The 23481-nt window shown below is 38.7% G+C and overlaps 2 protein-coding genes across 2 annotated transcripts in view; both read right to left on the bottom strand.

Moving 5' to 3' along the window:
• Positions 1-23481, bottom strand: part of HMCN1 (hemicentin 1) — a 562350-nt gene that overhangs the window by 116995 nt on the left and 421874 nt on the right. Inside the window, exons 55-64 of the mRNA XM_004706670.2 lie at positions 21962-22075; positions 16654-16841; positions 15387-15483; positions 6549-6710; positions 5733-5846; positions 5431-5633; positions 5051-5132; positions 4811-4942; positions 2809-2958; positions 495-654 (exon numbers count right to left, since the gene is read on the bottom strand). Coding sequence (XP_004706727.1) covers positions 495-654; positions 2809-2958; positions 4811-4942; positions 5051-5132; positions 5431-5633; positions 5733-5846; positions 6549-6710; positions 15387-15483; positions 16654-16841; positions 21962-22075 — 1402 coding nt within the window. The remainder of the gene's footprint in view (positions 1-494; positions 655-2808; positions 2959-4810; positions 4943-5050; positions 5133-5430; positions 5634-5732; positions 5847-6548; positions 6711-15386; positions 15484-16653; positions 16842-21961; positions 22076-23481) is intronic.
• On the bottom strand, positions 9938-10931 carry LOC105978978 (bifunctional methylenetetrahydrofolate dehydrogenase/cyclohydrolase, mitochondrial-like). Its single transcript, XM_045297915.1, is given in 2 exon segments — positions 9938-10598; positions 10600-10931. Coding segments are annotated over 2 exon segments (993 nt in total).

Here is a 23481-nt window from a genome sequence, read left to right as displayed (position 1 = left end):
GTTTTGGTCCTCAAAGTCTTTGCCACCTAGCCCCTTGGCCTCTGCTTTGCTTGGGCAGTGTAAGACATGACAAAATAATAACAATTTATAAATTATAAAGGGTTCATGAGGGAGGCGGGAGTAGGGAGGGAGGGGAAAATACAAGGAGCTGATACCAAGGGCTCAAGTAGAAATCAAATGTTTTGAGAATGATGAGGGCAACAAATGTACAAATGTGCTTGACACAATGTATGTATGGATTGTGGTAAGAGTTGTATAAGCCCCCAATAAAATGATTTTTTAAAAATAAGGCTATCATAATACTCACCCCCCCAAAAAAAAGATAAAAATCTGGACAATACCCTCCCCCCTTATCTTCTTGTTTTTTACCCATTATCTTTTTGTTTTGACAGTATGTTAGCCAAGTTCATGATAAGACAGAACTTGGTACTATTATTCATGAGAAATTGGGAGCATAAAGTAATGTGTAACGCGGAGGTCCTTTGTAAACACACCGTATTCTCTGTGTTTCACCACTGGCCAAGGGTTTTCCGTCTTTGAGCCATTGGATAACGGGAGTAGGAATGCCACTTGCATGGCACACCAGCTCAGCATTTTCCCCAAGAAGGACTCCAACTTCGCTTGGCATTTCCGCACCAGTAACACTTGGAGGAACTAAAGAGAAACAATGAGGCAGCTCGTTAACATCGCCCACAGGTGTACATTCTAAGAAGTACAATAGAATAGTAGAAAAACAGGCCATTTCTGTTGCCCGTTTCCCCCAGGCTCAGGTTAAAAATCAAACTATTCTCATCCACATGAATTATTGTTAAATGCACAGTAGGTAATGTAATACTTCAATATTCCTATAAGTCGACATAATTAGTATTGAGAATTGGTGACAGTGATTGGTAACAACACATGGACATATATCTCCATGTCCTAGTTGGAATAACTTTTATATTAATTTACTAAATAAAAGGCATACAGTTAATTAGTTAACTTCTTAATATTAAAAATAATCGATTTTAATGAATTTTCCATAAATTTTCGAGAAGTGAATCAATTTGTTTTTAATTTCTCTGTTTCAGTTATATTTCTTCTGAATCACAGATGAGTGTACTGTGGGTTTTAAGATCCATTAGCCTGTTTCCTTTTCCTATTTGTCTGCAGTTTTCAGTTTCCTGAGTTATTAATAATGTGCAACAAACGATGGACTGATTTGAACTTCGATTTCACATCTACTGGCAAGCTTATGAAACTGAAATTTTGTGCTACAGCCACACACTCTGTGCTACAGAGTCCATTTTGCACGTCTTCCTTACTCTGTGTTCAGTAACGTCATATTGGCACCTTGAACTTGACATAGTGAGACTGCTGATACCACAGAAATGGGAAGGTCTACAAATTAAGGCACTTTTGTCAGGAGAGTTTACTTTAAACATTTTCCAATATATATCTGCACAATCTCTTAAAATATCAATGTAGTCATCCCGAAGATGAGATTCTGAGTTAGAAAGAAAATGTTTTGAAAATGATGATGGCAACAAATGTACACATGTGCTTGAAGCAGTGGATGTATGTATGTATGTATTGTGATAAGAGTTGTCTGAGCCCCCAATAAAATGATTTTAAAAAAAAGATTCAAGTCAATCAGCACATTACTCACAGCTGTCCTATATTAACTATCTAATATATGATAGGCTCTTGATTTTACCTTGTCTTTGAACTAGAACTTATGTATATTTAACATAGATGTCTATACTTTTTCAAATGTAATTTCTTAGCTCAAAAACATCATAAAGAACACAAGTTTTGGTACACATATTCCATAGTCAGAGTTATTTTTATTATTACTATGTTACACATAATTGGGAATGCACTTTCCAAAACTGAAACTCTAATATGTAATTATTGCTTTCCATTTATACTTTGGAAATGTCACCGCATCCTCAGTCATTACATAGAAAGCAGAACTGATACACGTACATTTATTTCAACTTCACTTTTATTGTCATTCATTAGGCAACAGGTTTAGCAAAACATGCAACAGGTAGATAGTAAATAGTCACCATTACTTTATACTTCATGAAAAATAGCTTTAAAAAATCATAAATTTGTTATATTGGCATTTAAAATTTTAAGTTGGTGTTTCAAGTTCAATTTCATTTCTTTTAAGATATTTGGTCAAAGTTTATTTATTTCTTTATTTTTTGAATTTTATTTATTTATTTTTTTGGTCAAAGTTTTTAAACAGAAGTTTTTTGGAATCAAAGTTAAGTTCTTTGTGCAGTGATTGGTCTGCTCTAGTTGGGACAGAGTAGTCATTTCACTAAATATTTGTTGGAAAAGTGAATACTCCTGTCCTCACCTCAAAATAGTATAGATTTATGTTTATTAGATATGTATAGAATCCCCTACCTGTGGTTAGAATCTCATGAAACTGTATGGTGTTGGCATGAGTTAGCATTGATTCAATTGCAGTGGATTTTTGGTTTATCAATATAAATTAAAATAATTCTACAAGGTTAGGATCAACTAAATTATGCTAATTTAAAATCAATAAACATGAACTCAATAGAATATATGTTTTAGAAAGGTAACAGTTACATAAAGATGAGCTCACTGAATTTCCATTTTTTTCTCATATATCTGTCCATATTTATGAAAATAAAATTTTCTGATAATTGTAAGACAGGAAATTGAGTTTTTTGGTTGCTTTGAAGATATTTTGTACTATCAAGTATAGTTTTAAATGTAGTCTTATTTTGAATTGTAAATGGACTATAACAAAGAAATTATAAGGAAATCTCAGTGTATCTGACATACCTTGAATTGAAACCATGTAATTTTTCTGTGCCTTTCCCTCCATATTTGAGGCAATGCATGTATAATTTCCGCTATCTGAAAACTGAGACCGAGCAATTTGGAGTTTGCTACCTCCAGACAAAATATGAACTTCAAGTGAGCCAGAATTTTCTGTAGTAACAAAGCAAAGCAAAACAACACATAGGTAAGCTTTCAGTTAAATATCTCTGCAATTCACCATAAAAATGTCTTGCTCTATATCAGTGGTTCTCAACCTTGCTGATGCGGCGACCCTTTAATACAGTTCCTCATGTTGTGGTGACCACCCACCAACCATAAATTATGTTCGTGGCTACTTCATAACTGTAATTTTGCTACTGTTATGAATTGGGTGCCGCCTGTGAAAGGGTCATTCAACTTCCAAAGGGGTCACGACCCACAGGTTGAGAACCACTGCTCTGTATGATATAAATTTTCTTCAAATTTTTCAATTGTATTTCTATTTCAAATGAATCTTTTTTGAAAAATGAAAGAGATACATTTCATAAAAGTAACCATTCTATTTTTAATCTTAGCAAACATTTTTATCGTTACGTGAGTGAAAGTTTATAGAGCCAGCTGGATTCAATTAGACACATTTTGTCTTGTGACACTGACTGCAGTCTGCACAACGTAACAGCACTCTTCCATTTCCTCCTTGTGCTCACCATTTCCATTACCCGTTCCTTTCGGACTCATAGAAGGTAGAGTAGTCGGAATAGATTGGATGGCAGTGAGGACTTTTTTAGAACTTTCCTATCCATTCCTGTCTTCCAAACTAAGCTGTATCCTTGGGCAAAGGCTAATCTTTCATTCTGGCGTGGTTGATTTTTCTGAGGTTGCATTCCTCCCTGGTTCTATTATTCACTCCACAGGCCTGTCTATTGTTTGGCTGAGAGTTGAGTCACAAGGATTCTGGAAGTGATGGTGACGAAGGGCAATAGGGGTTCCCCCATCCTCTCTCAGTCCAGTGGACCTGGTGTTTTGTTTTTCTATTGAGTGTGAGCTCTGTTCCACGTTTTTCTCTGACTGTACAGAAGTCTTTATTGCGAGCCCTTATAGAACTGCTAGCGGTAGCAGCCAGGCACCATCTAGTGCTCTGGTCTCAGGATTATGGACAGTGAGGATTATGGATAGTGAGGTTCAAGTAGTCTTTTGGATTGATCAGTTCCTTGCATCTTTGCTTTTCTTCACTCCTATTTGCTTCAGATAGGGAGAAATGAACAATTTCACCTTAGAGGACTATTCACAGTCTCTTCAGTCCCTGGTTGATACTCATGAAGTCGCATGTAGAACACTGCCTTTATCGACTATATATGCCAATTGACCTGATGTCTCTTGCCTCTGTAATACTGAGCCCCTAGGTCCTTTGACACATGCCCTCAAGTTGTTGATGGGTTTATATAATTTTGCTCCAGTTTTATTACATATGAGGAGGCTTCAAAAAATTCATGGAAAAATCGAATTAAAAGATAATTTTGAAGCTCCTATGGATATATCTACAATAGGGAGTATGTAGAAATTTTGTCTCCCAGATGTTTGGTAGCCCCTTTTGCCTATCCATACCAGTTCACCTTTCCTGTTTGCCTGGGTAGCCACCTACAGACTGATTTCTATCATTGCAGGATAATGCAGGAGTAGTTCCGGAGTAGTGTTTACTTCTGTTGTCTATACACAGTCTGTTTCTAGGGGAGCTCTAGTGGCTCAGTTGCTAAGTGCTTGGCTGTTAACCTCAAGGCAGCAGCTTAAACTCATCCGTCCTTCCTTTGGCAACCTGTGTCTGTGAAGTTTTACTCTGTGCTGGAGGGTTGCCGTGACTTGGAATCAACTCCTTGGCCTCAGATTCGGTTTGCTTCGTTTTCGGTTTTCTTCTTAGGAACACAGCTGTGGACATAATACTGAAAATGGGCTAATTTTAAAATCTAGTTAACTAAGAACAAAGGAAAATAAACCCACACAGCAAGAACATGCACAACTCCGTTACCTATGGGCTTGTGGTTTTTTAACCATGTTATCGCGGGAGGTGGGATCCCAGTGGCATCACAGGTTAAGGTTACAGGATTGCTGATGGTCTCAACAACGGTTTCTTCTCCAGGCCCTTCGATGCTGGGTGGAACTGTGAACAGACAGAAGAAAACCATGTGTCCTCATGAAGCTAACCAGGGCAATTTCGTTCATTTGTATATCTGGGGGAAAAAGAGTTGTATTAGAGGCAGATGCTCACCATATACATTGAGGTGGAAATTTTTATCATCTCGTCCTGCTACATTTATAGCTCTACATACATACTGGCCTGTGTCAGATACCTAAAAGAAAAAGATACTATTGTATGTGCTCCATTATGTTATAGATGACCAATCACACTATTCCAGTGTAGATTAAATCATCAGTCATCTTTATGTTCAAATGCCCCAGCTCTTAGTGCCTTCTGCAAGCCTTCCTTTTTAAAAAATAAAAAAAGAAATAAATAAAATCAATGGCAGCCAACACTTAATTTTTAAAATTAAAGTCATTTTGACTATAATAAAGGTAGCCTGGAACTTGCAACTATCTCTTCCATCATCCCACAGAGGACTGACACGAAGGCAAGAATCAAAGATGCACCTCAGCTTTCCTGATGCGCAGCATTTGTCCGTCTGATAAAATCTCCAGGCGATTAGATTCTGTTATCGTCAGTCCATTCTTATACCAGCTGACAACCGGAGGTGGAACAGCATTGGACTCACACTCCACTGACACGGACGTGCCCTCCCTTACGGTAATCACAGAAAGAGATTCGCTGCCATGATCTTTAATGCTCGGGGGCACTGCAGGAAAGAAAAAAACCAGAAAAAATTTTGTCATTAACAGAATATTTAATACTGTTTTGAAAATGAAATAATTTTATGACGAGAGTAACAACAAACCATAAACAGTCAGGGAAATTTTTTTCTTGCTTTCACCAGCTTGATTGATAGCTATACAAGTATATTCACCACCATCTGATACTCTGGCCCGAATAATTTGCAGAGTTCTACCACCTATAATACAAATTGAAGAGTGATATAGAAATTGTTCTATTTAAGATAAGTAGCAACATGTGTTCTTTCCCTTGGAGCAAAGTAGACAGAGAAAGGTTTTATATTTAAAAATGGGAGAATGGTGTCAGTTTTATCAGATCCTTGCTTTATTGTTGATTCGATTTCTTTACAAAGAAAGACATTCACAGGATTTGTCTCCCTAGTACCCAAACATGGCTCATAGAATATTCTGATGTAGATTCTACTAAACAAGCAGTAATTTCACTCTGTGTATACATCCATCTTCAAACAACTTTAATATTGCTTAAAAACAATCAGAGGATTGTTGTCCTGAAAGTGATATTTGCTAATCTACCACTATCATTGAACTAATAAGCACATCCATTCCTGAATTTCATAATTTGCTGAAGAAAGCATTGTTATTGTGCTTTCCCTTTATGATCATAAAAGTTTATACAACTCTTATCCTACTGATGTTAAACAAGGAAAGAAAAGCATTTAATTAGAAAAAAGTAAATGGAGCAAGACAAAAAGTGGAGGGAACTAGGATGAAATCTCACTTGTATTAAGATAAAGGAAAAGGGCAATGCGTCTTAGAATATTTTAGTATATTATATTAAGTTTATTATATTATCCTGTGTCATTCCATAATGTACCATATCGCAGCATATTAAAGAACTCCAAGAATACTAGATTGCTTACCAGGCAAAATAAGAGCATTTGTGTTTGGGCTGATGGGTTGTTCATTCTTGAGCCAGCCGAGATCAGGCGGTGGAAAACCAGAGACCTCACAGGTCAATGAGATGAAATTGTTCACCACAACAGTCACATTTTCAGGGTTAGGGCCAATGACACTGGGAGGAACTACAATAGTAAATGTAGTAAAAGTAAATGCTGATGCTATCTGCATAGCTACTACAATGTACTACACACAAGTCAAAGAAGTGCTGAGCTACTTTGTTAAAGTGCTGAGATAATATCAGTAACACGTTATGAATTATTTACCTGGTTCCTAAAACCTATCTAAAGGATGTGTGATATAAACCATTCTAGTTGTCTTTCTTCTTAGGATGCTTTCATCAAATTCATTCCCAGAAGTTTCATTTCTTTTCCAATTTAGAGAAAATACCAGAATTTTCAAAAAGAGATAATTTGTATTTTATTTATTAACACAATTGGTAATTGCTTAGATGGCTTTATAAATATATAAAGAACATTTACTAAGAACATTAGAATATTCTTCTTTTAATATATCCTTTTTTTTGGAAATTTTCTTCCTTTTTAATCAAATGAAAGAGTATTAAGAAATTTAATGTTAGGGTATTTATCAACACAGAGCACAGATTAATTTTTCAACAATGTAGACCAACAGTATCATCAAACATTTTTTAGATGAACAGATTTAAGAAATAAACAATCGCATTGAATTCCTTCTCACACACAAAAAAAATCACAAAACAAATATAGTACTGAGACTGCTGGTGGGCTTTTAAGCATGTATACTCATTTTGGAAAGTGATATGGTGCTACCTCAACCGAAAATAGAAATATCTTACAACCTAGCAGCACCACAAAGAACTGAAAAAGGAGATCATGAACACAAGTACGTGCTTCCATGTGCACTGAAGCACAGTTCACCACAGCGAGAAGCGGAAAGAGCCCAAATGCCCATCAGTAGAAGAATGATATAGAAATTCAGGTTCATGCACACAATGGAATACCATGAATCCCTTACAAACAATGATAAATTCATGAAACATCTCAAGACATGGATGGACCTGGAAGCTATTATACGGAGTGAAGTTGGCTAGTTGGTTAGTCACAAAACTAATATATATTGTATGACTCCACTACTATAAGAATAAACACGAAGGCAAAGGCAGGCTTCCGTTCTCAGGTCGTGTGATCTCCTAATCTGATGTCCTAAGCAATGAGGCAGTGAGTCTTCTTAGTGCCCATGAACACTAAGCATGAACTGTAGATCACCCCTTTTCTTTGTATATCTTAAAAAACTACTTTGATAGAGGAGGTCTCATCTCATCTGGAGTCAGTGTCTGAAGGGAGAGGGGGAAGCCAATGAATTGTAGTCTTTATTCTATGGTGCCCCAATCAACAGACACTCTTACAAGAGTGATTTGCAAACCTTACTGGAAATTCAAGTCAAGACATAGTTGGGCCTTTGCAGGACAGGAGGGTGAGAGAGGCATGTCTGTCTGGAAGAAGGTGACAACACTTCTGTTAGGGATAAACCAATTAAGGCAACCTGCTATCAGGGAAAAAAATGCTTAACAATACCTATATACATCACAAGGGGAGACTACACCTAGTATTATGTTCCTAATTGGACACTTTTGACCTAGTTTATATCCAGCCCTTCATGACCCAGTGTTTTAGGGAACTGGGACTTTCTACTCTGTCCTTTTGAGGCACACTACAATGATTCAGTTTGGAAACCCCACTAAGCAAACTAGGTGTTACCTCAAAGTCACCTGTCGCAGATGTAAGGAGCAGACCTAACCCCTTGGATTTAAGGCTGAAATGCCCTAGTGTGAGAAGTAGATGAGGGCTATGAAATTGGGGTCGTGCAACTTTGGTTCAGGTCTTTTGCTTTGAGGGTGCCCAATGAATGGGGTCCTGGGATTACTATATATTTACTATTTTATAATCTCTTTGCTCTTTTATGACTTATAATAGTCTGGCAAGCATGATTCTGCTTTTGTGAATGAGTGTTACTGAAAGTTTTTCCCGATCCCCAACCCTCATTTTTTGTTTAATAGTGTCCAGTCACTTAAGCTTTTAATCTGTAAGAGTCAGCAATTCATGTACTGCAGACTTAAAAGCTGGCCTACACATGTGTAATTCCCTTTTTCAACAGTGTTTTAACTTTATACTGTTGGCCAAATTGATGATACTATTAGTAGAATTATATTATGCCCCATGGGATGATTTATAATGTTCTCTATTATAAAATGATAACCATGTATCTAAAGTGAACCAGAAACATCTATAAATCATAGAGATGTGAATGGATTTGGGGTTTGCACTTAATCACAGCTGTCACCTAAGGACAATTACTTCTTTTTTTTTTTTACCAGACATAAGTGTTTTATTTTAAAAAATAATAAAAAATGCTTTCATCACAGTCTGGCTTCCTTCAGTTATTAACTCAAGCTCTTAAAAGTCTTTCTAGTAAGCCAGCAGGTACATCGGAGAAAACCAGACAGCTCCTGGACAACGCTTTGGTGGAAAGATAAGTTACATACTTGAAACATAAGCTGCCTAATGATCACCACACCTAACTCTGTATCAGTTAAGAAAACACATAGATACCCTTTACTAGTATAAAACATTAACAATAAAGTGTAAAGATATAGCCAAAGCCAAAGATGGCAACAAACATGAATCATTTATAAAATAATACGTTTCTCAAGCTCTGGAAAACTAACATGGGACAGCTCACTGAATGGTACCAGACATAAGACAAGAGCTGTAACAGTTAACCCTCTGTGTGACAGACAGCTGAGGAGTAAATTGGCAGGTAGCTTTCCTTCGTTCCCGCCCAATTCTATTTTATTCAGATAAGCCTGGGTACCCATGAATACACGTCCACATCAGGGCACTTGTAAAGAAAGTACCCAATGACTGGCATGTCTCCTTTGTATCTGTCCCAGTGCTCGCTATAACATTGCCCTTTTGGTTTGACGGGCTGAACTCAGCAGGTAGGAAACCTAAACTATCAGTTCTGATTGGAGTAGCACTTGGGAAAAGTCACTCTAGAAAAGGCCAATGTTAACAACTGAAGTGGCAGGGCAGAGTTCAGCACCATTATGAGACAATGCCCCCGTGTTAAATCACTCAGTTAATGGTTGCTCTTGGCTAGACCCTAAGACCTAGCACAACAACGGGAGTGCTCCCCTGTAAGGAACTTCGGTTACCTGTGCAAACGCCCACCCACTGAAGCTCTCAATAAATACAAAGTATCGCTTCGCACCATCTCAGTCCAATAAATAAAGAATATTGCATTTTCTAGTGGCTTGTTTTGCCTCGTGTGCTGGCTTGGAACGCTGCTGGTGACGCAGAAGCTACAATCCTTAGTTGGATGCGACTCCACGCTCTTTCGACTTCACTTCCCACTCCTCCGGTCTCAGCAGCTTTTTGGCAGCAATGATGGTGTTCTTTATGAGCATCGCCACTGTCATGGGGCCAACACCGCCGGGGACTGGAGTGATGTACCCGGCTTTCTTCCTCACTCCTTCGAAAACCACATCTCCAACTAACTTGGGTTTAGCAGTTACGGGATCTTGAACTCTATTTATTCCAACATTGATCACAGCTGCTCCTTCCTTGATCATGTCTGCTGTGATCAGATTCGGAATGCCTGCAGCAGACACCACAATGTTTGCAAGAATGGTGTGTTTCTTCAGCTGCTCTTTGGGAGTGTGCCGATGAGATATCGTCATAGTGGCATCACCTCCAGGGCGCTCATGGGCACCCTCAGTGTGCAATAACACGGCAATGGGCATGCCAACGTTCTTGGACCTCCCAGCCACAACTACATTCTTCCCTAGGGTTGGAATTCCTGTTCGTTTAATTATTTCCCACACGCCCCATGGGGTAGCAGGTAACATGGAATCCTGGTCCGGACACATCCGGGCGACGTTAATGATGCAGAAGCCGTCGACGTCCTTGTCTGGAGAAACAGCAGTGCAGATGTGCGCTGGGAGAGGAGGCTGCACAAGGAGGCCATCTACAGTCATTGCCATTCCGTTTACTGATTAAGTCCAGCAGCTCGTCCTCGGAAATTGCAGCGGGCTTCAAGACGGTTCCACTGCTGATTCCCACGTCTGCAGCGGCCCTGGTCTTGGGGAGGACGTAGGAGTGATTAGGAGGGTTCTCACCGACCAGAACCACACTCGGGTGTGGCTGTTTGTTGCCCGATGCCACCCCCTGTTCCACCTCCTGCCGCACTTCTTGCTTGATCTGCTGGGCTAGCTTCACTTCGCACTGCCGAGAGGCGGACCGGCAGCTCCACGCGGGGCGGAGCAAGCGGGCAGCAAACGTAGCCACGACGGAAGGCACAGCCATGTCTGGTGCCAGGGGCCGCGCCGGGAGGGAAGCCGGACAATTACTTCTTATGGCAGAGTCCTCCTCAATACTTGCCCTCATAAAGAGATCACTGAAGATGTGGGTGCTGCTGATAATCTTGGTGGAGAAATCAGATGGTGCCCGGCTATCAGAAAGAATAGGATCTGAGGTTTTAAAGGCTTGTCTTAAAACAAGCAGCTATCTAAGTGAGGAGTCAACTAAGTCCACATGGAAGGAGCATCACAGCCTGTGTGATCCAAGGATTGAAAATAATAAAATCCAAATCCAGTGAGGAGAAATATGTTAGAGCTTAACTTCTGAACATCTAAGCTGAATAAAATTCTGAACAAGTTTGCAGAAAGCTACACTGACACTGGAAGCCCAAATCCATTTACAGAGTCTCTAAATGGAGTAAGCCTCTGGTCAATCTCCTCTCACCCAAAGCCAGGGTTTATGTTGTCAGTCAGAGAACACTGGAAGGTCAATTATGATAGATGGAGTTAGGTTAAAGTAAAACACCTAATCACTCGATGTTCCTTTTGGCCCATTTGAAAGTTGTTCCAGTTTTTATATTTATTTGCTTTCTTTTCATTTGAAATTTTTCTGTTTTGTTTTGGTATTGTTTTACTTGCTGTTTCTTGGTTTTGTTTTGTAAGATTTTCTGGATATCAGTAGAGCTAAATTTATAAATTTAAATTCTGAACACTAACATTTCTGAAAGTTATGATGACCGTGGAAGCCCAGAATCCATTTGTGGGACCCCCACTTGGAGTAAGGCTCTGGTGAGTCCTTGTGACCATAACCCGGGGATGTGAGTAGCCTTGCTATCTAAGACAAGGACACGGCAGGGGATGCTGGAGGGAAATGGGGAGCTAACAGCAAATATAAGAAGGGAGAAAATGTTCTGAAACTGATTGCACAATTCTTCTTAAGATGATTGAACTATTAAATTATATAATATGCAAATTGTATGCCAATATGGCTATTTAAGAAATACGCTGAGAGAAAAAGTGCAGCAAAAATAATGATTTTCTTAATGTAACATGCTTTACATACTTTAAAATATATACCTAGGATGAAATTTACATTTCATGCAAATGGAAGTAAAAGCATCTTATCACTTGAGTAGGGCTCTAGGAAGAGGATGAGAGAAAGCACGTGAGGAAAAGCATGACAGTAAAGGGATGAGTAACTGAACGAATGGATCCATGAACGGCAAGATTCAACACCAAGAGAAGAAAAGGCTCTTCCTTAGGTTGATGATGAAAGTAGTGAGACATGAACTCTGAAATATAATTAATATAATACTTTGTTAAATTAGGTTGAAATTTAAAAATGAAAAGTAAAATATGAAAAAAGACCAACAGCCCTTTTTCTCCCCTTAAGTACTACATGGCTGATTATTTTTAACCCATTAATGAATTGTAATGCTGTTCATTAATTTGTTTATCACACATTTATGGTTGTAGCTACTGTATGACACACCTTGTGCTAGGTACTGAAGATGCAGCATGAAAAACATTTAGACAGAACCCACATAGATTTGATAATCTGGAGGGATTCCCAGACACTGAAATAAACATCATAGCTAACAGCTTCAAGTACTTACATTATCCCAGGCACTGGCCCATACACCTTACCTACACATCTACACCCACTCCAACCTTTGACAGTGGATCTCGTTCTTATTGAGATATAATAGAGGGGGAAAGTGAGGTAAAGGCAGGTTAGTATGTGACTAAGGGTACACTGTTTCTTTTTCAAAATACACTCTGAAATATAATTAATATAATATTTGGCTATATTGACTGAAGTCTTAAAAACAAATTAAAAAGTAGTGCATATATTATATGATTGATTTTTAATCTATTTATTAATTCTAATGTTCTTCATTTATCATTGTTTTGTACTACCTAGTCATTATAAGTGACGAGAAGACACTTAGTCTAATTGGAGGATTAGGAAAATATCCTGGAGGAAATGACATCTAATATGACTAGAAATATGACCAGGACTTGATTACGTGGAACCGATGAAAAGGATGAGGATGCCAGAGCGACAACACAGCATATGTGAAAGTCGGAACGGAAAAAAGGACATCGCCCCCAGATGGCTCACAGAGTTTGAAGGACAGGACATTAAGTACTAGAGAGAGGACTTGGAGAACTGGTTGACTCTAACTCTTACTCTGGTTCGGTTAGGTTAGCTCCATTGGTAGAAGTATGGTGTATATGTGAAATTTAACAAGTATTCAATAAACCCATAAAGACACTAAGTGAGAAAGCTCTGCAATAGGACTGTCAATGGGTAAAATCCTGGTTCTTCATTTGTAGTCTGTGTAACTTTGGACATGTGTCTTATGCTTGCTCAGACTCGGCTTCCTTATCTGTGAAGGAGGTATACAATGGCACATCTGGAGCTATTAGAATAATTAAGTGAAATGACATATGTAAAGCACTTGACACATTACCTGGTAGGCACTGAGCAGTCAACATATTTCTGTTAAAGGAACCCTTGGGGGCACAACAGGTAAGAGCTCAGAGGCTAACCTGAAGGGTGGTGGTTCAAATGCATCCCAGAAGCTCCTCAGAAGAAAGACTTGGTGACATGCAGGCGAGAAAACCCTATGGCACAGTTCTACCCTGTCATTAGGGTTTGCTGAGTCGATAATTATTGACCTGATGGCACTCAAGAACTAATTTTGTTACTATTATTATTATAAACATACAAAATGGAACTTAGGCTACAAAAGCTCTGAAAGGCATGGGCTAAGGGTATAAATTAAAAAATACTGTGCTATGAAAGTTACACTTGTTGGGAGGACAGTAAAGAAGGGAGCAGGGTTAGAAGAATTGATGGGTCAGTAACGGAGTACAGGTGTAGTGGAAGATAATAAATGATGTGGATTTTAGTGACACTCATTTTAATTACTTCTCCTGATAATAGCTTTTCCCACATTTCATTGGGTAATTGATGGTGGTCAGGGGTTAAGGACACCATTAACCAGGAAGGGTAGAAACCCAGCTTGACCTCCAATGAATTGTGGGAAAACGCATGCAGCTACTTCCTCTCAAGGCACCTGAGGTGTCACTTCATGCATGCCAACTACGCACAAAGCAGCGGCAATGCACATAGAGGAAACACAATAAATGAGCTGCAAATATGTATGCATCAACGCCTTCATTTAAAGGCATCCTTCTAGGTTTAGGGAGGCCAAGCTAAGCAATGTCTAGGAGCACTGATCACAGAGCGAAGGACTGAAAGTAAAGATACAGATACATACAGATAATACAAGAGAGATATGCAGTTACTTTAAGTGGAGTGTTCACAAGGTGCCTGTGACCACATGGAGAATTCTTTACTTGAGAATCAGGAAAAATCATCAGCATTTTTATTTTCAACATTTATTCTACTTTGTTTTAATGTGTGCTTTCACAGAATTATATATATAAATATCTAAGTTTATACAGTCTACTTGGAAATTCACAACAACTGTTCTTTGCATGGTCAAATTAATTCATTCAATAAAATATTTATTAACTACCTACTATGTGTTAGTCAATCTACTAAGCACTGGAAATAAACAATAAAAATGTTTCAGTTATCTGTTATATGAACATAAAAAATTATTAAATACGGAAAACTACGTATACATGTGGCATAAAACATAATGGCCATGATGATAAATAAAAGCATTTTGATGAGAATGTATATTTTATAAAATTTTAAATTTCATCCATTTATAAAATGAGGAAAAATTTTTCTATGTATAAGGTATGTGAGAGAATCATTTTATAATCATTTCCAGTTTATAATTCAATATTCTGGAAGCAGCTGGACCCTGATAAAAATAAAAACAACATATTATTTTTTTGGTGTAAACACTCAACTGATTTTTTGCAGGAAAAGACTATGGAGTGTTCAGTATGTTTTTAGAACTTCATTTTGATGAAGTTTGATGAATGAAGTGTAAGGGTAGTTTTCAGGAAGTATTTAACCCCACAAAGTGACTTTTTTCTTTTCTCTGAGTATGTTAGACACTGGCGCATGTAGCTCAACATGGATTCTGAAATTCAGAAAGAGAATGGTTCCGATGAGAAATCCATGGATTCAGTTTCATGAGCAGAAAAGAAGACCTATCTTTTTCTGTCAACAAAAGTATGATCCTTGGGATTTCAAATTTTGATTTTGCTTTGAAATAAGTAGGAGAAACTAGTTCCTTTCAAGGGCTTGAAATAATATAAAAATGGACTTCCTTGAAGATTTGTACTTTATAAATCTTACTAGCTACGGTGAGCAGAAAAAAAGGGAGGAGATTGAATGAATTCAGGCTCTACACATTGTCCAAGTTACAAAGTACAAAATGAGCCTACAGCATCTGAAACATGGCTTTCTCACTTTCTCATAAGTACCCTGAATTAGAATAACAGATGCATTCTGGAACTGGGTTCTTACCGTGAACATTGAGATTAAAGTATTTCTTGGCACTTCCTGCTGTGTTCTCAGCAACACACACATACCTGCCGATATCTGTTATTTGAGTGTTTAGAATCTAAGGAGAAAATGAAGAAATTAATATTAAATCTTTTAATAAAGCAGCATGTCATAATTTTCATGACTTTTAACATTAAGGATACAAAACATATAGACGCTGGCTAATAAAAGATGGACATGCATTTTTTCCAACATAATAATGCTGACACTGACTTTCAAAGTCAGGTCAATCAAATAACAATTTTTTTTAAACAGAATTGTTTTCAAAAACTTTTTTATTATGAATTGGGTGAAGATTTATAGAGCAAATCGGTTTTCCATTTAAGAATTCAAACTCATGTTGCTTTATATCACTGACTGCAATCCCTCAATATAGCCTATCCCATTTCCTCTTTGTTTCTTAGTTTCATTCCCCAACCCCACACCCACCCACACAATCCTTTCTACTTTCTGAACTTTGTCTCTGGGCAAATACTGTGCTTTTTATCCCAAATGGTTCATTGTTCTCAGGTGTATATATTGTTTGGCTAAAAACAGAGGTCTAGGGGTGTTCAATTGTAAGACTAATGGGTGATTCAGGACCATAATCAGTAGAATACAAAGAAATTAATTAAATTATATCTTAACAAAATAGTTGATGTTCTGTCTTTAACTTTCTTTTAGGACCCTTGAAAAGAAAAACATAGACATTAGTCAATTATCACTAGTGCATCAGTCAATCGCAATCCAGGATACTTGTTTGATTTTCATTACTATTTATTATTATCAACCCTTTGCCAGTACAAGACCAATTATAATCTACGGGGCACCACCTAGGATTTTACCACAAAAAAATCACAATGGAAAAGATTAGAATACTAATTTGCTTATAGTAAGTAGTTAGCATAAAGACCATACAAGGTAAAAAAGTATTGCCACTGGGGTTCCAGTTCGTAAACATTCCAAGGAGAATATGCATTCACATGTCTCAGTGGTCAGTGCGTGGCTGCAGGCAACCTGTCTCCGTAGCACACTGGTCTTACTTTTGTTAGAATGCTTTCAAACAAGAAGGAATACTTTCTTGGGCCAAGGGAAGAAATTATTTTGAGATGAAAGCTAATGTCAAATTTTCAGCAAAATTTATTTGGAGATTTCCCAAATCCCTCACAATTATTCTTAAGTTAAAAGACACAATTTTCAATTATAAAGTCAACATGGCATTTAAAAAAAATTAAGGTCTTGCTTTTACCTGTAGGATTCTTCCATTGGATAAAAATTTATGATGGCCGTCTTCTAACAGAGGTTGTCCATCTTTTTGCCAAGAATTCTTTGGAGCTGGGCTGCCACTGGCTAGACACTCCATCAGTGCCTTCTTGTTCACCAGCACGGAGACCTCCTCAGGGAGATCACTAGTGGCTCCCTTGATAATGGGTGGCACTAATGGATGAGTAGAACAGATATTTTCTAAATTATTCTAATTTTCTGATAATGTTTAAAAGTTCCCCATGATACTAAATGAACCATTAAGGGACATGCATATTATTTAGTGACATTTTATGCTATTACATTTGGGTTTCAATGAGAATTAGTCAGTTTTGCATTTCTTCTCTCCCTCCTCTTCTTCACTTACCTTTGGTGAACCTCTTCCAAAATTTTATTCCCATTTCACTTAATCTTAGCTTTCCCCCAGGGTGACCTGCTATACTTCCACTATGCCTATGAATATTCAACTATACATACAAGTTGAATCTTCACACATGAATATTTATGTATGTTTGGTCATCGGGACCAGCCTGCTATTAGAGCTTTGCAAGTTTAGATGATCAGATTTGGTGTCATTGCCATGGGAATCATCTGAGCTATTCCAGGTCTGTTCCTCAGCATCAGTGTCAATTGCATTGGAGCATGGTTAGAATGTTAGTGAGACTTTCTTAGTCAGATCTCTATGAGGCCCATGGTTAGAATGCGTATTCTTACCCCCTAGTGAGACTTTCTTAGTCAGATCTCTATGAGGCCCATAAATCTGCTTTAATAATCAGCCTAGGCTATCCTGTGTATTTATAGCATGAGAATTCCTACTCTATTCATCCACATTTATCTCCACATACAGGGCTAGCTTACATATGTTTGATTCTTTGCTTATTTTGGTTGATGACAGTTTGGTTACTTTGTGTTGTACTCTCTTAAAATGCTTAGCAATGAGTAAAGACTACATATTTAAAGGAAGAAGCCAAACTCAAACCTCACTGCCATCAAGTCAATTTCTACTCACAACAGCCCTACAGGACAGAATAGACCACCCTGTGATGCTGAGATTGCAACTCTTTCTGGGTGCAGAAAGTCTCAAATTTCTCTCAGGAAATGAGTGGTGGTTTAGAACTGCTGACTTGAGATGAGCAGCCGAACGCCTAACCCGCTCCACTACCAGAACGCCTTAGTGCAGATGTCGTCTTCTGACAATCAGGCAGGAAAGCAATCAGTCCTACAAGGACATGATAGTATTGCATACCTATTTTTATACTTAAAGTTATATAATTTTTAATATACTTGAGATAATATAAAATATGTAACCTAAACTACAGATATGTAAATAAAAATCTTAAATTTCAGATTAAGTGATACTCTGACTCTGATACGGTGGAAAGTATGAGACATAAAGAGTTAAATTTGACTACAGCTGAACCAGTAAGAGGCACTACGAGGTTTATGTGTGTTTAAGCCCCTACAACAGCCCCTTGTTCTGACCTGCCCCTCTGGCCCCCACACACGACTAGCTGGGCTGACAGCAGCAGTAGCAGCAGCAACAACAACTACAGACAGGTGCTGGGAAGATGCAGAGTCAATTCTGACTACTGGCAATCCTATAAGATGTTGAGTAGACCTGTACTCCATAGGTTTTTATGGCTGTGACCTCGGGGAAGCAGATCGCTCCCTAGACTTTTCTTCCAATAGGTCTCTGGGCAGATTTATACTCCCAGTCCTTTGGCTTGTAGCCTACTTGGTATACGCCATTTAGAAATGTTCTCAGGGGCCTTTCTTGCATCTAGGAGGTGAGCAATAGACATTGTGAAACAACCCTAATTTAGTAAGAATTTGAGGAGGCATTATTTATTTATTTTGCTTTGTTCCCATCTCACTTCCAACATGTTGGTCAATATCCTTTTTATTCAAAATAGTGGTTTGAAGGCATGGACTTCTATTTGTTGACTATGGAATCATATGGCTCCATTTTGATTTAACATAATCCCAGTCCTTCCTAAGCAATCTGTCTTGTTTCTTTATCAGGTCATTCTATTATTTTCTAAATGAAGTGCTCATCAAATACAATCCAGATGGCCCAGAATACTCCTTCACTATTCTTAATGATGTTAGCACTGATTTCTAATTCTTTTTTTCCCCTCTCCTTATATTTTTTAGATGTTAAAATTTGATCGATGACCCGTCTCACCATAGTTGGTTTCCGGAGCCTAGTGGGGTATGCTAGCTCAGCAGTTGGACCCCACCTGTTGCTCCGCAGGGAAGAAGATGAAGCTTTCGGCTTTTGTAAAGATTTATACCTTTGGAGATCCACAGAGACAGTTCTAGTCTGTCCTATACGATCAACGGGAATCCAAATTTACTTGATCGTGGTGGGTTTTGTTTTGGTTTTTGGTCTACTCCATTTCAGCTGTTCATAACAGTCATACCTTGGATCATTCATAATAATGACCTCTTGGTCTACTAGAACGGATGTCTGCTGTCTCTTCCTTGCCTAGCACAGTGTCGGTACATAGTTACCAATCAGCACAGCTAATGAATCAAATTAGTCGTCAAGCTAATAAATTTTGAACTCTAGTGCAAAAATAATAGCAGTACTTCCCCCTCTCCATATCTTGTCAGTCTTCATTTATAAGCTGTTCTTCATTGTCACTGAGGACGACGGCCCATCCACTCCTCCCTCGTCATGATTTGCCAAGTGGCTTTCTTTCCTCCAGGCTTATTTTTTGCCCAGCCAGGATGAATGGTGGGTCGTTTGAGTCATGCTCTTTCTCTTCCATCTTTTAGGCTCTCTCCCTCCAGTCCTTCCACAATGCGCAACTTGTGCAAACCTCTCTCAGATCACAGTATCTATTTTCTCTGTCTTCCTTAGGTTACTGACCGTGGTCACAGAGCACACCACCTTGATGCTCTAATGGCTCCATTAGGCCTCAGCACAATACAGTGAACCCTCGTTTATTGCGGTTAATTGGTTCTAGACCCTACCGTGATAAATGAAATTCCGCGAAGTAGGATTCCTTATATCCAAAAGTTTTACCTTTTCCTGGATGGTGAGCATCTTCCTCTGGCGCTTATTTTTATTGTCAGAAGGCTTAGAAGAAGCAGCTCGTTTAGGAGCCATCATAGGGCTTAGATAAAATTTCTTAAAAATCGCAAACAATTACAGTACACTGTACAAAAGCAAAAATGCATCTGATACGTAGCTCCGATACGTAGCAATGCAGACAGAAGCGTGTACAGTATGAGCCAATCAGTGGCAGTAATGACAGAGCATGCGCTGTTACGCAAAAACCGCGATAGAGTGAAGCCGTGGAAGTCGAAGCGCGAAGTGGCGAGGGTTCACTGTATTGCTTATTATACTGACTGTTCCCCCTCCCCGTTTCTTTGTCTTACTCTCATAGTTAATAGATAGGACTCAGTTCTTTGATATGACTTTCCCCATTTACCTTCTTACCATTCCAAAATTTCTCCCTTTACCCAAGAAAGCTAATTTGTCCCTCTCAGTTCCCTGAGTTCATTTTTCACTTGTCCTAGGACCTTATTCCATCAATAGCTCCCTTCTCCACGAAACATTTTACCCTTTCTGTGCAATCTTAATTTTTCCATTTGGGTTCAATTTTTCTCATTTCCTTTTATGTTCAAACCTTTTTTGGGGAGGGCGGGGGGGGGGCGTTCATAGGCAAGCTCTAATCTCTCTTCCAATAATCCCAATAAGCTATTTATCCTAAAATTCAACTCCACCTTTTAATTATGTATGAATGTCTTAAGACCACTTTGCATCTTTTTCCTTTGCTTCATATGATCATTTGTTCCACAACTTTGGGCTACCGTGGACACATTATCTAAAGTGACCATTTGAATTTCACCAACAATCTTCTAGTTTCGAACCTAAATAGCTTTTTTTTTCTTTCTAAAATTTTTAAAATTTCTTTAGCATTCAACACTAAAATCCAATTCTTGATAACTGTGGCTTCTGCAATTCGGTGGATTACTGTTTTCCCTGAACGCCTCAGCAGGCTTCTCCTTTCTCTCGTTTTTTTCTTTTCCATATTCATACTTGTAGATGGGCCCACAGTGATCTTTAGACCTTTTATACTTCTTTCACCTTCTCTGTTGGAAATCTAATGAATTTGAGTATCACCTGTTTGTAGATGACTCTCAAATATATGAGGAGCCCTGGTGGTGATGTCAGGGAAGCGTTGGAATGCTATCCAGAAGGTTGGTGGTCTAAACTCACCAGCCATTCTGCAGGAGAAAGATGAAGCTGCCTGCTCCCATCAAGATTTCAAGTCTTAGAAAACCTCACACAAGGTTGCTAGAAGTTGAAAGGGACAGGGCAGTGGGTTCTGACTGAAATATATATTCCAAGTCCAGTTCTATATCCTATGAAATAGTTCCTTCTTTCCAACATTTTACAAAAGTATCCTTGGACTATGTCAAATTCTACACGTCTAAAAGAAAATTTACTTTCTAACTTCCTAAATCATGTTTTTCTCTCTCAAATCTTCCATCTGTATGAATATTTCCACCATTCTTCAAACCATCTGGGATAAAAACCTAAGTGCAATGTTTCATATACATGCAATCACTTTTTTTCTATGAAAGCTTTCTGGCTCCTTCCTTACCTTTCCAAAGCCACTTCTTTAGCTCAACCATTTTCATGGAAGCATCGAATTGCTTCTGCTGCTAGTACCATCATCTCCCTTTCCCTGGGAGAAACGCTTCTTCCGCTTTCCCCACAGGCATTCACAGTGTGGGGCAGATAAGCTAATCTTTATCCATTGGAAGTGCTGCCCCTTTGCTATTGTAATTGCTCCACTGAGGTTATGGAAATTCAGTTTTGGAGATTCTGTGGTAAATACTGTGAAAGAATAACTTTCCTTAGGGGAAAGCAAACCTAGAACTGCTAACCACCTATCTGTCACCCAAGGGAATCCTCACCCGAGGGTGAAGCTGGCAGAGAAGCAAAGTCAAGAGCAGGGAAAAGCAAAGATTGGTTGACCTGTTTTTGAGCCACAGACGTCAGACTCACTGAAGCCAGTTGCTACCATGGGTCATGACAGGTTCATGACTCAATGAATTCTCTTTTTCTTCCTCCTCTTTCTTAAGTTAATGTGTTATTTGATGTATAAGAAATCTGGCTGTCGTAATATAAGACAATTAACTCCTTGAACCAACTGTCAGTTTCTTAGTATCTCTGCAGCCTCTACATTGCTTAGTGCAACATCTTGCAAGCATTAGTGTCCCAGACATATTTTCAAGGGAAAGAATGCATAATAAACAAAAGAAAATCAGCTCACAGAGTACACGGACATCATACTGAAGGGAATCTTCTCCAGCCTCATTCACAGCCACACATGTATATCTGCCAGCGTCTTCCACTTTAGCCCGGGGAATCTGCAAAACTCGCCCTCCTGAAAATACATTCCAAGATGTTTGCTTTCCCAAATCTTAGAGTGAACACTAGTCATGAGCAAAAAAATATATACAATTATTCAGGTCTGACGACTTCCTCCTTAGATTTCCTTTTAAAGGTCCCACTTTCCTTCATGGCTTGCTTTTTTCATCCTCGATACCCTGCGGAAAACTAGCCCTGCTCTAATAAGAAGCTCTCTGATGTGTGGATCGGAACACCTAAGAAATGAGTATCTACCCCTAGAGCGGAAATGTTTCCGTATACTCCAGGTGAATGTTACTATGCTGCGAGTTGCTTCTTCTTCTTTTTTTGCAGTTATACTTTTTAATTTATTTTTGATAGATTTTTTTTCTGTTTCCTGCACACTACCTTTTCCTATGTGGTCCCACACCCGTGGAGATAGGTGTGCCTTCTAGGTAAGCACAGGTAGACCCACAGGTCAAGGCACACCAACCAAACCAGCTGTTTCCTCTTCTTTTAAGTCTTTATTTTTCATCATTTTATTGGGAGCTCTTACAGATAGCATAACACCCCATAGTTCAATCACATCAAGCAGTATTGTACAATTGCTACAAAAACCAGTTTCAAAACATTTTCTTCTTCTTGAACACCTTGATATCATCTCCCTTTTATCCCCCCCCCACCCCCACCCCCAGGAATGCTTATTTATTTATTTAGTTTCTCCCTATAATAGGTTTATTTCTATATTTAGTTCGCCATATCTTCCACAATCCAATATATCCATTGACATACAATTCTGTTGCTCAATACCATCGAGTGGGGCTATGCAGTCATCAGTGCTATCAGGTCCCTATCTGCCCCTTTACCCACTGTCTGTTCCTCTAAGGGTTATGCAGTCATCAGTGCTATCAGGTCCCTCTCTGCCCCTTTACCCATTGTCTGTTCCTCTAAGGGTTATGCAGTCATCAGTGCTATCAGGTCCCTATCTCCCCTTTACCCATTGTCTGTTCCTCTAAGGGCTATGCAGTCATCAGTGCTATCAGGTCCCTATCTCCCCTTTACCCATTGTCTGTTCCTCTAAGGGCCTGGACGTGAATGCTGCCATCGCAGCGGAATGACGACATGCCACCCAAGCAACATCTCTATCTTTTGTTTTCCCTTTTGTGAACATTCACACTTTTCTTCTCTTTCTTCTAGTCTTTTTTTCCTTTTAAGTGTTATTGATACAAAAGTCACATATCATAAACTTCCATAATTAAGTTGCTTTTGTAAAGAGTTGTGTATCCAGAATCAAAATCAGTTCTGGTGCACCCCGCCTCCCATATTCACTATTTGCTTCCCCTTTCCCTCTCCAAGCCCATCCTCCCCCACGTTCACTGCATCAGTGATTGTCTCTGCACATCCACTCCTTCTGTATTTTCTAAATGGGGAAACATAACAGAA

This window comes from Echinops telfairi, unplaced genomic scaffold, assembly GCF_000313985.2.
Source record: "Echinops telfairi isolate 266 unplaced genomic scaffold, ASM31398v2 ScPeMD7_7424;HRSCAF=8462, whole genome shotgun sequence".
Lineage (NCBI taxonomy): Eukaryota > Metazoa > Chordata > Mammalia > Afrosoricida > Tenrecidae > Echinops > Echinops telfairi.
Note: the sequence above shows the minus strand (reverse complement) of the source record. Positions and strands in the feature narration are given on the sequence as shown.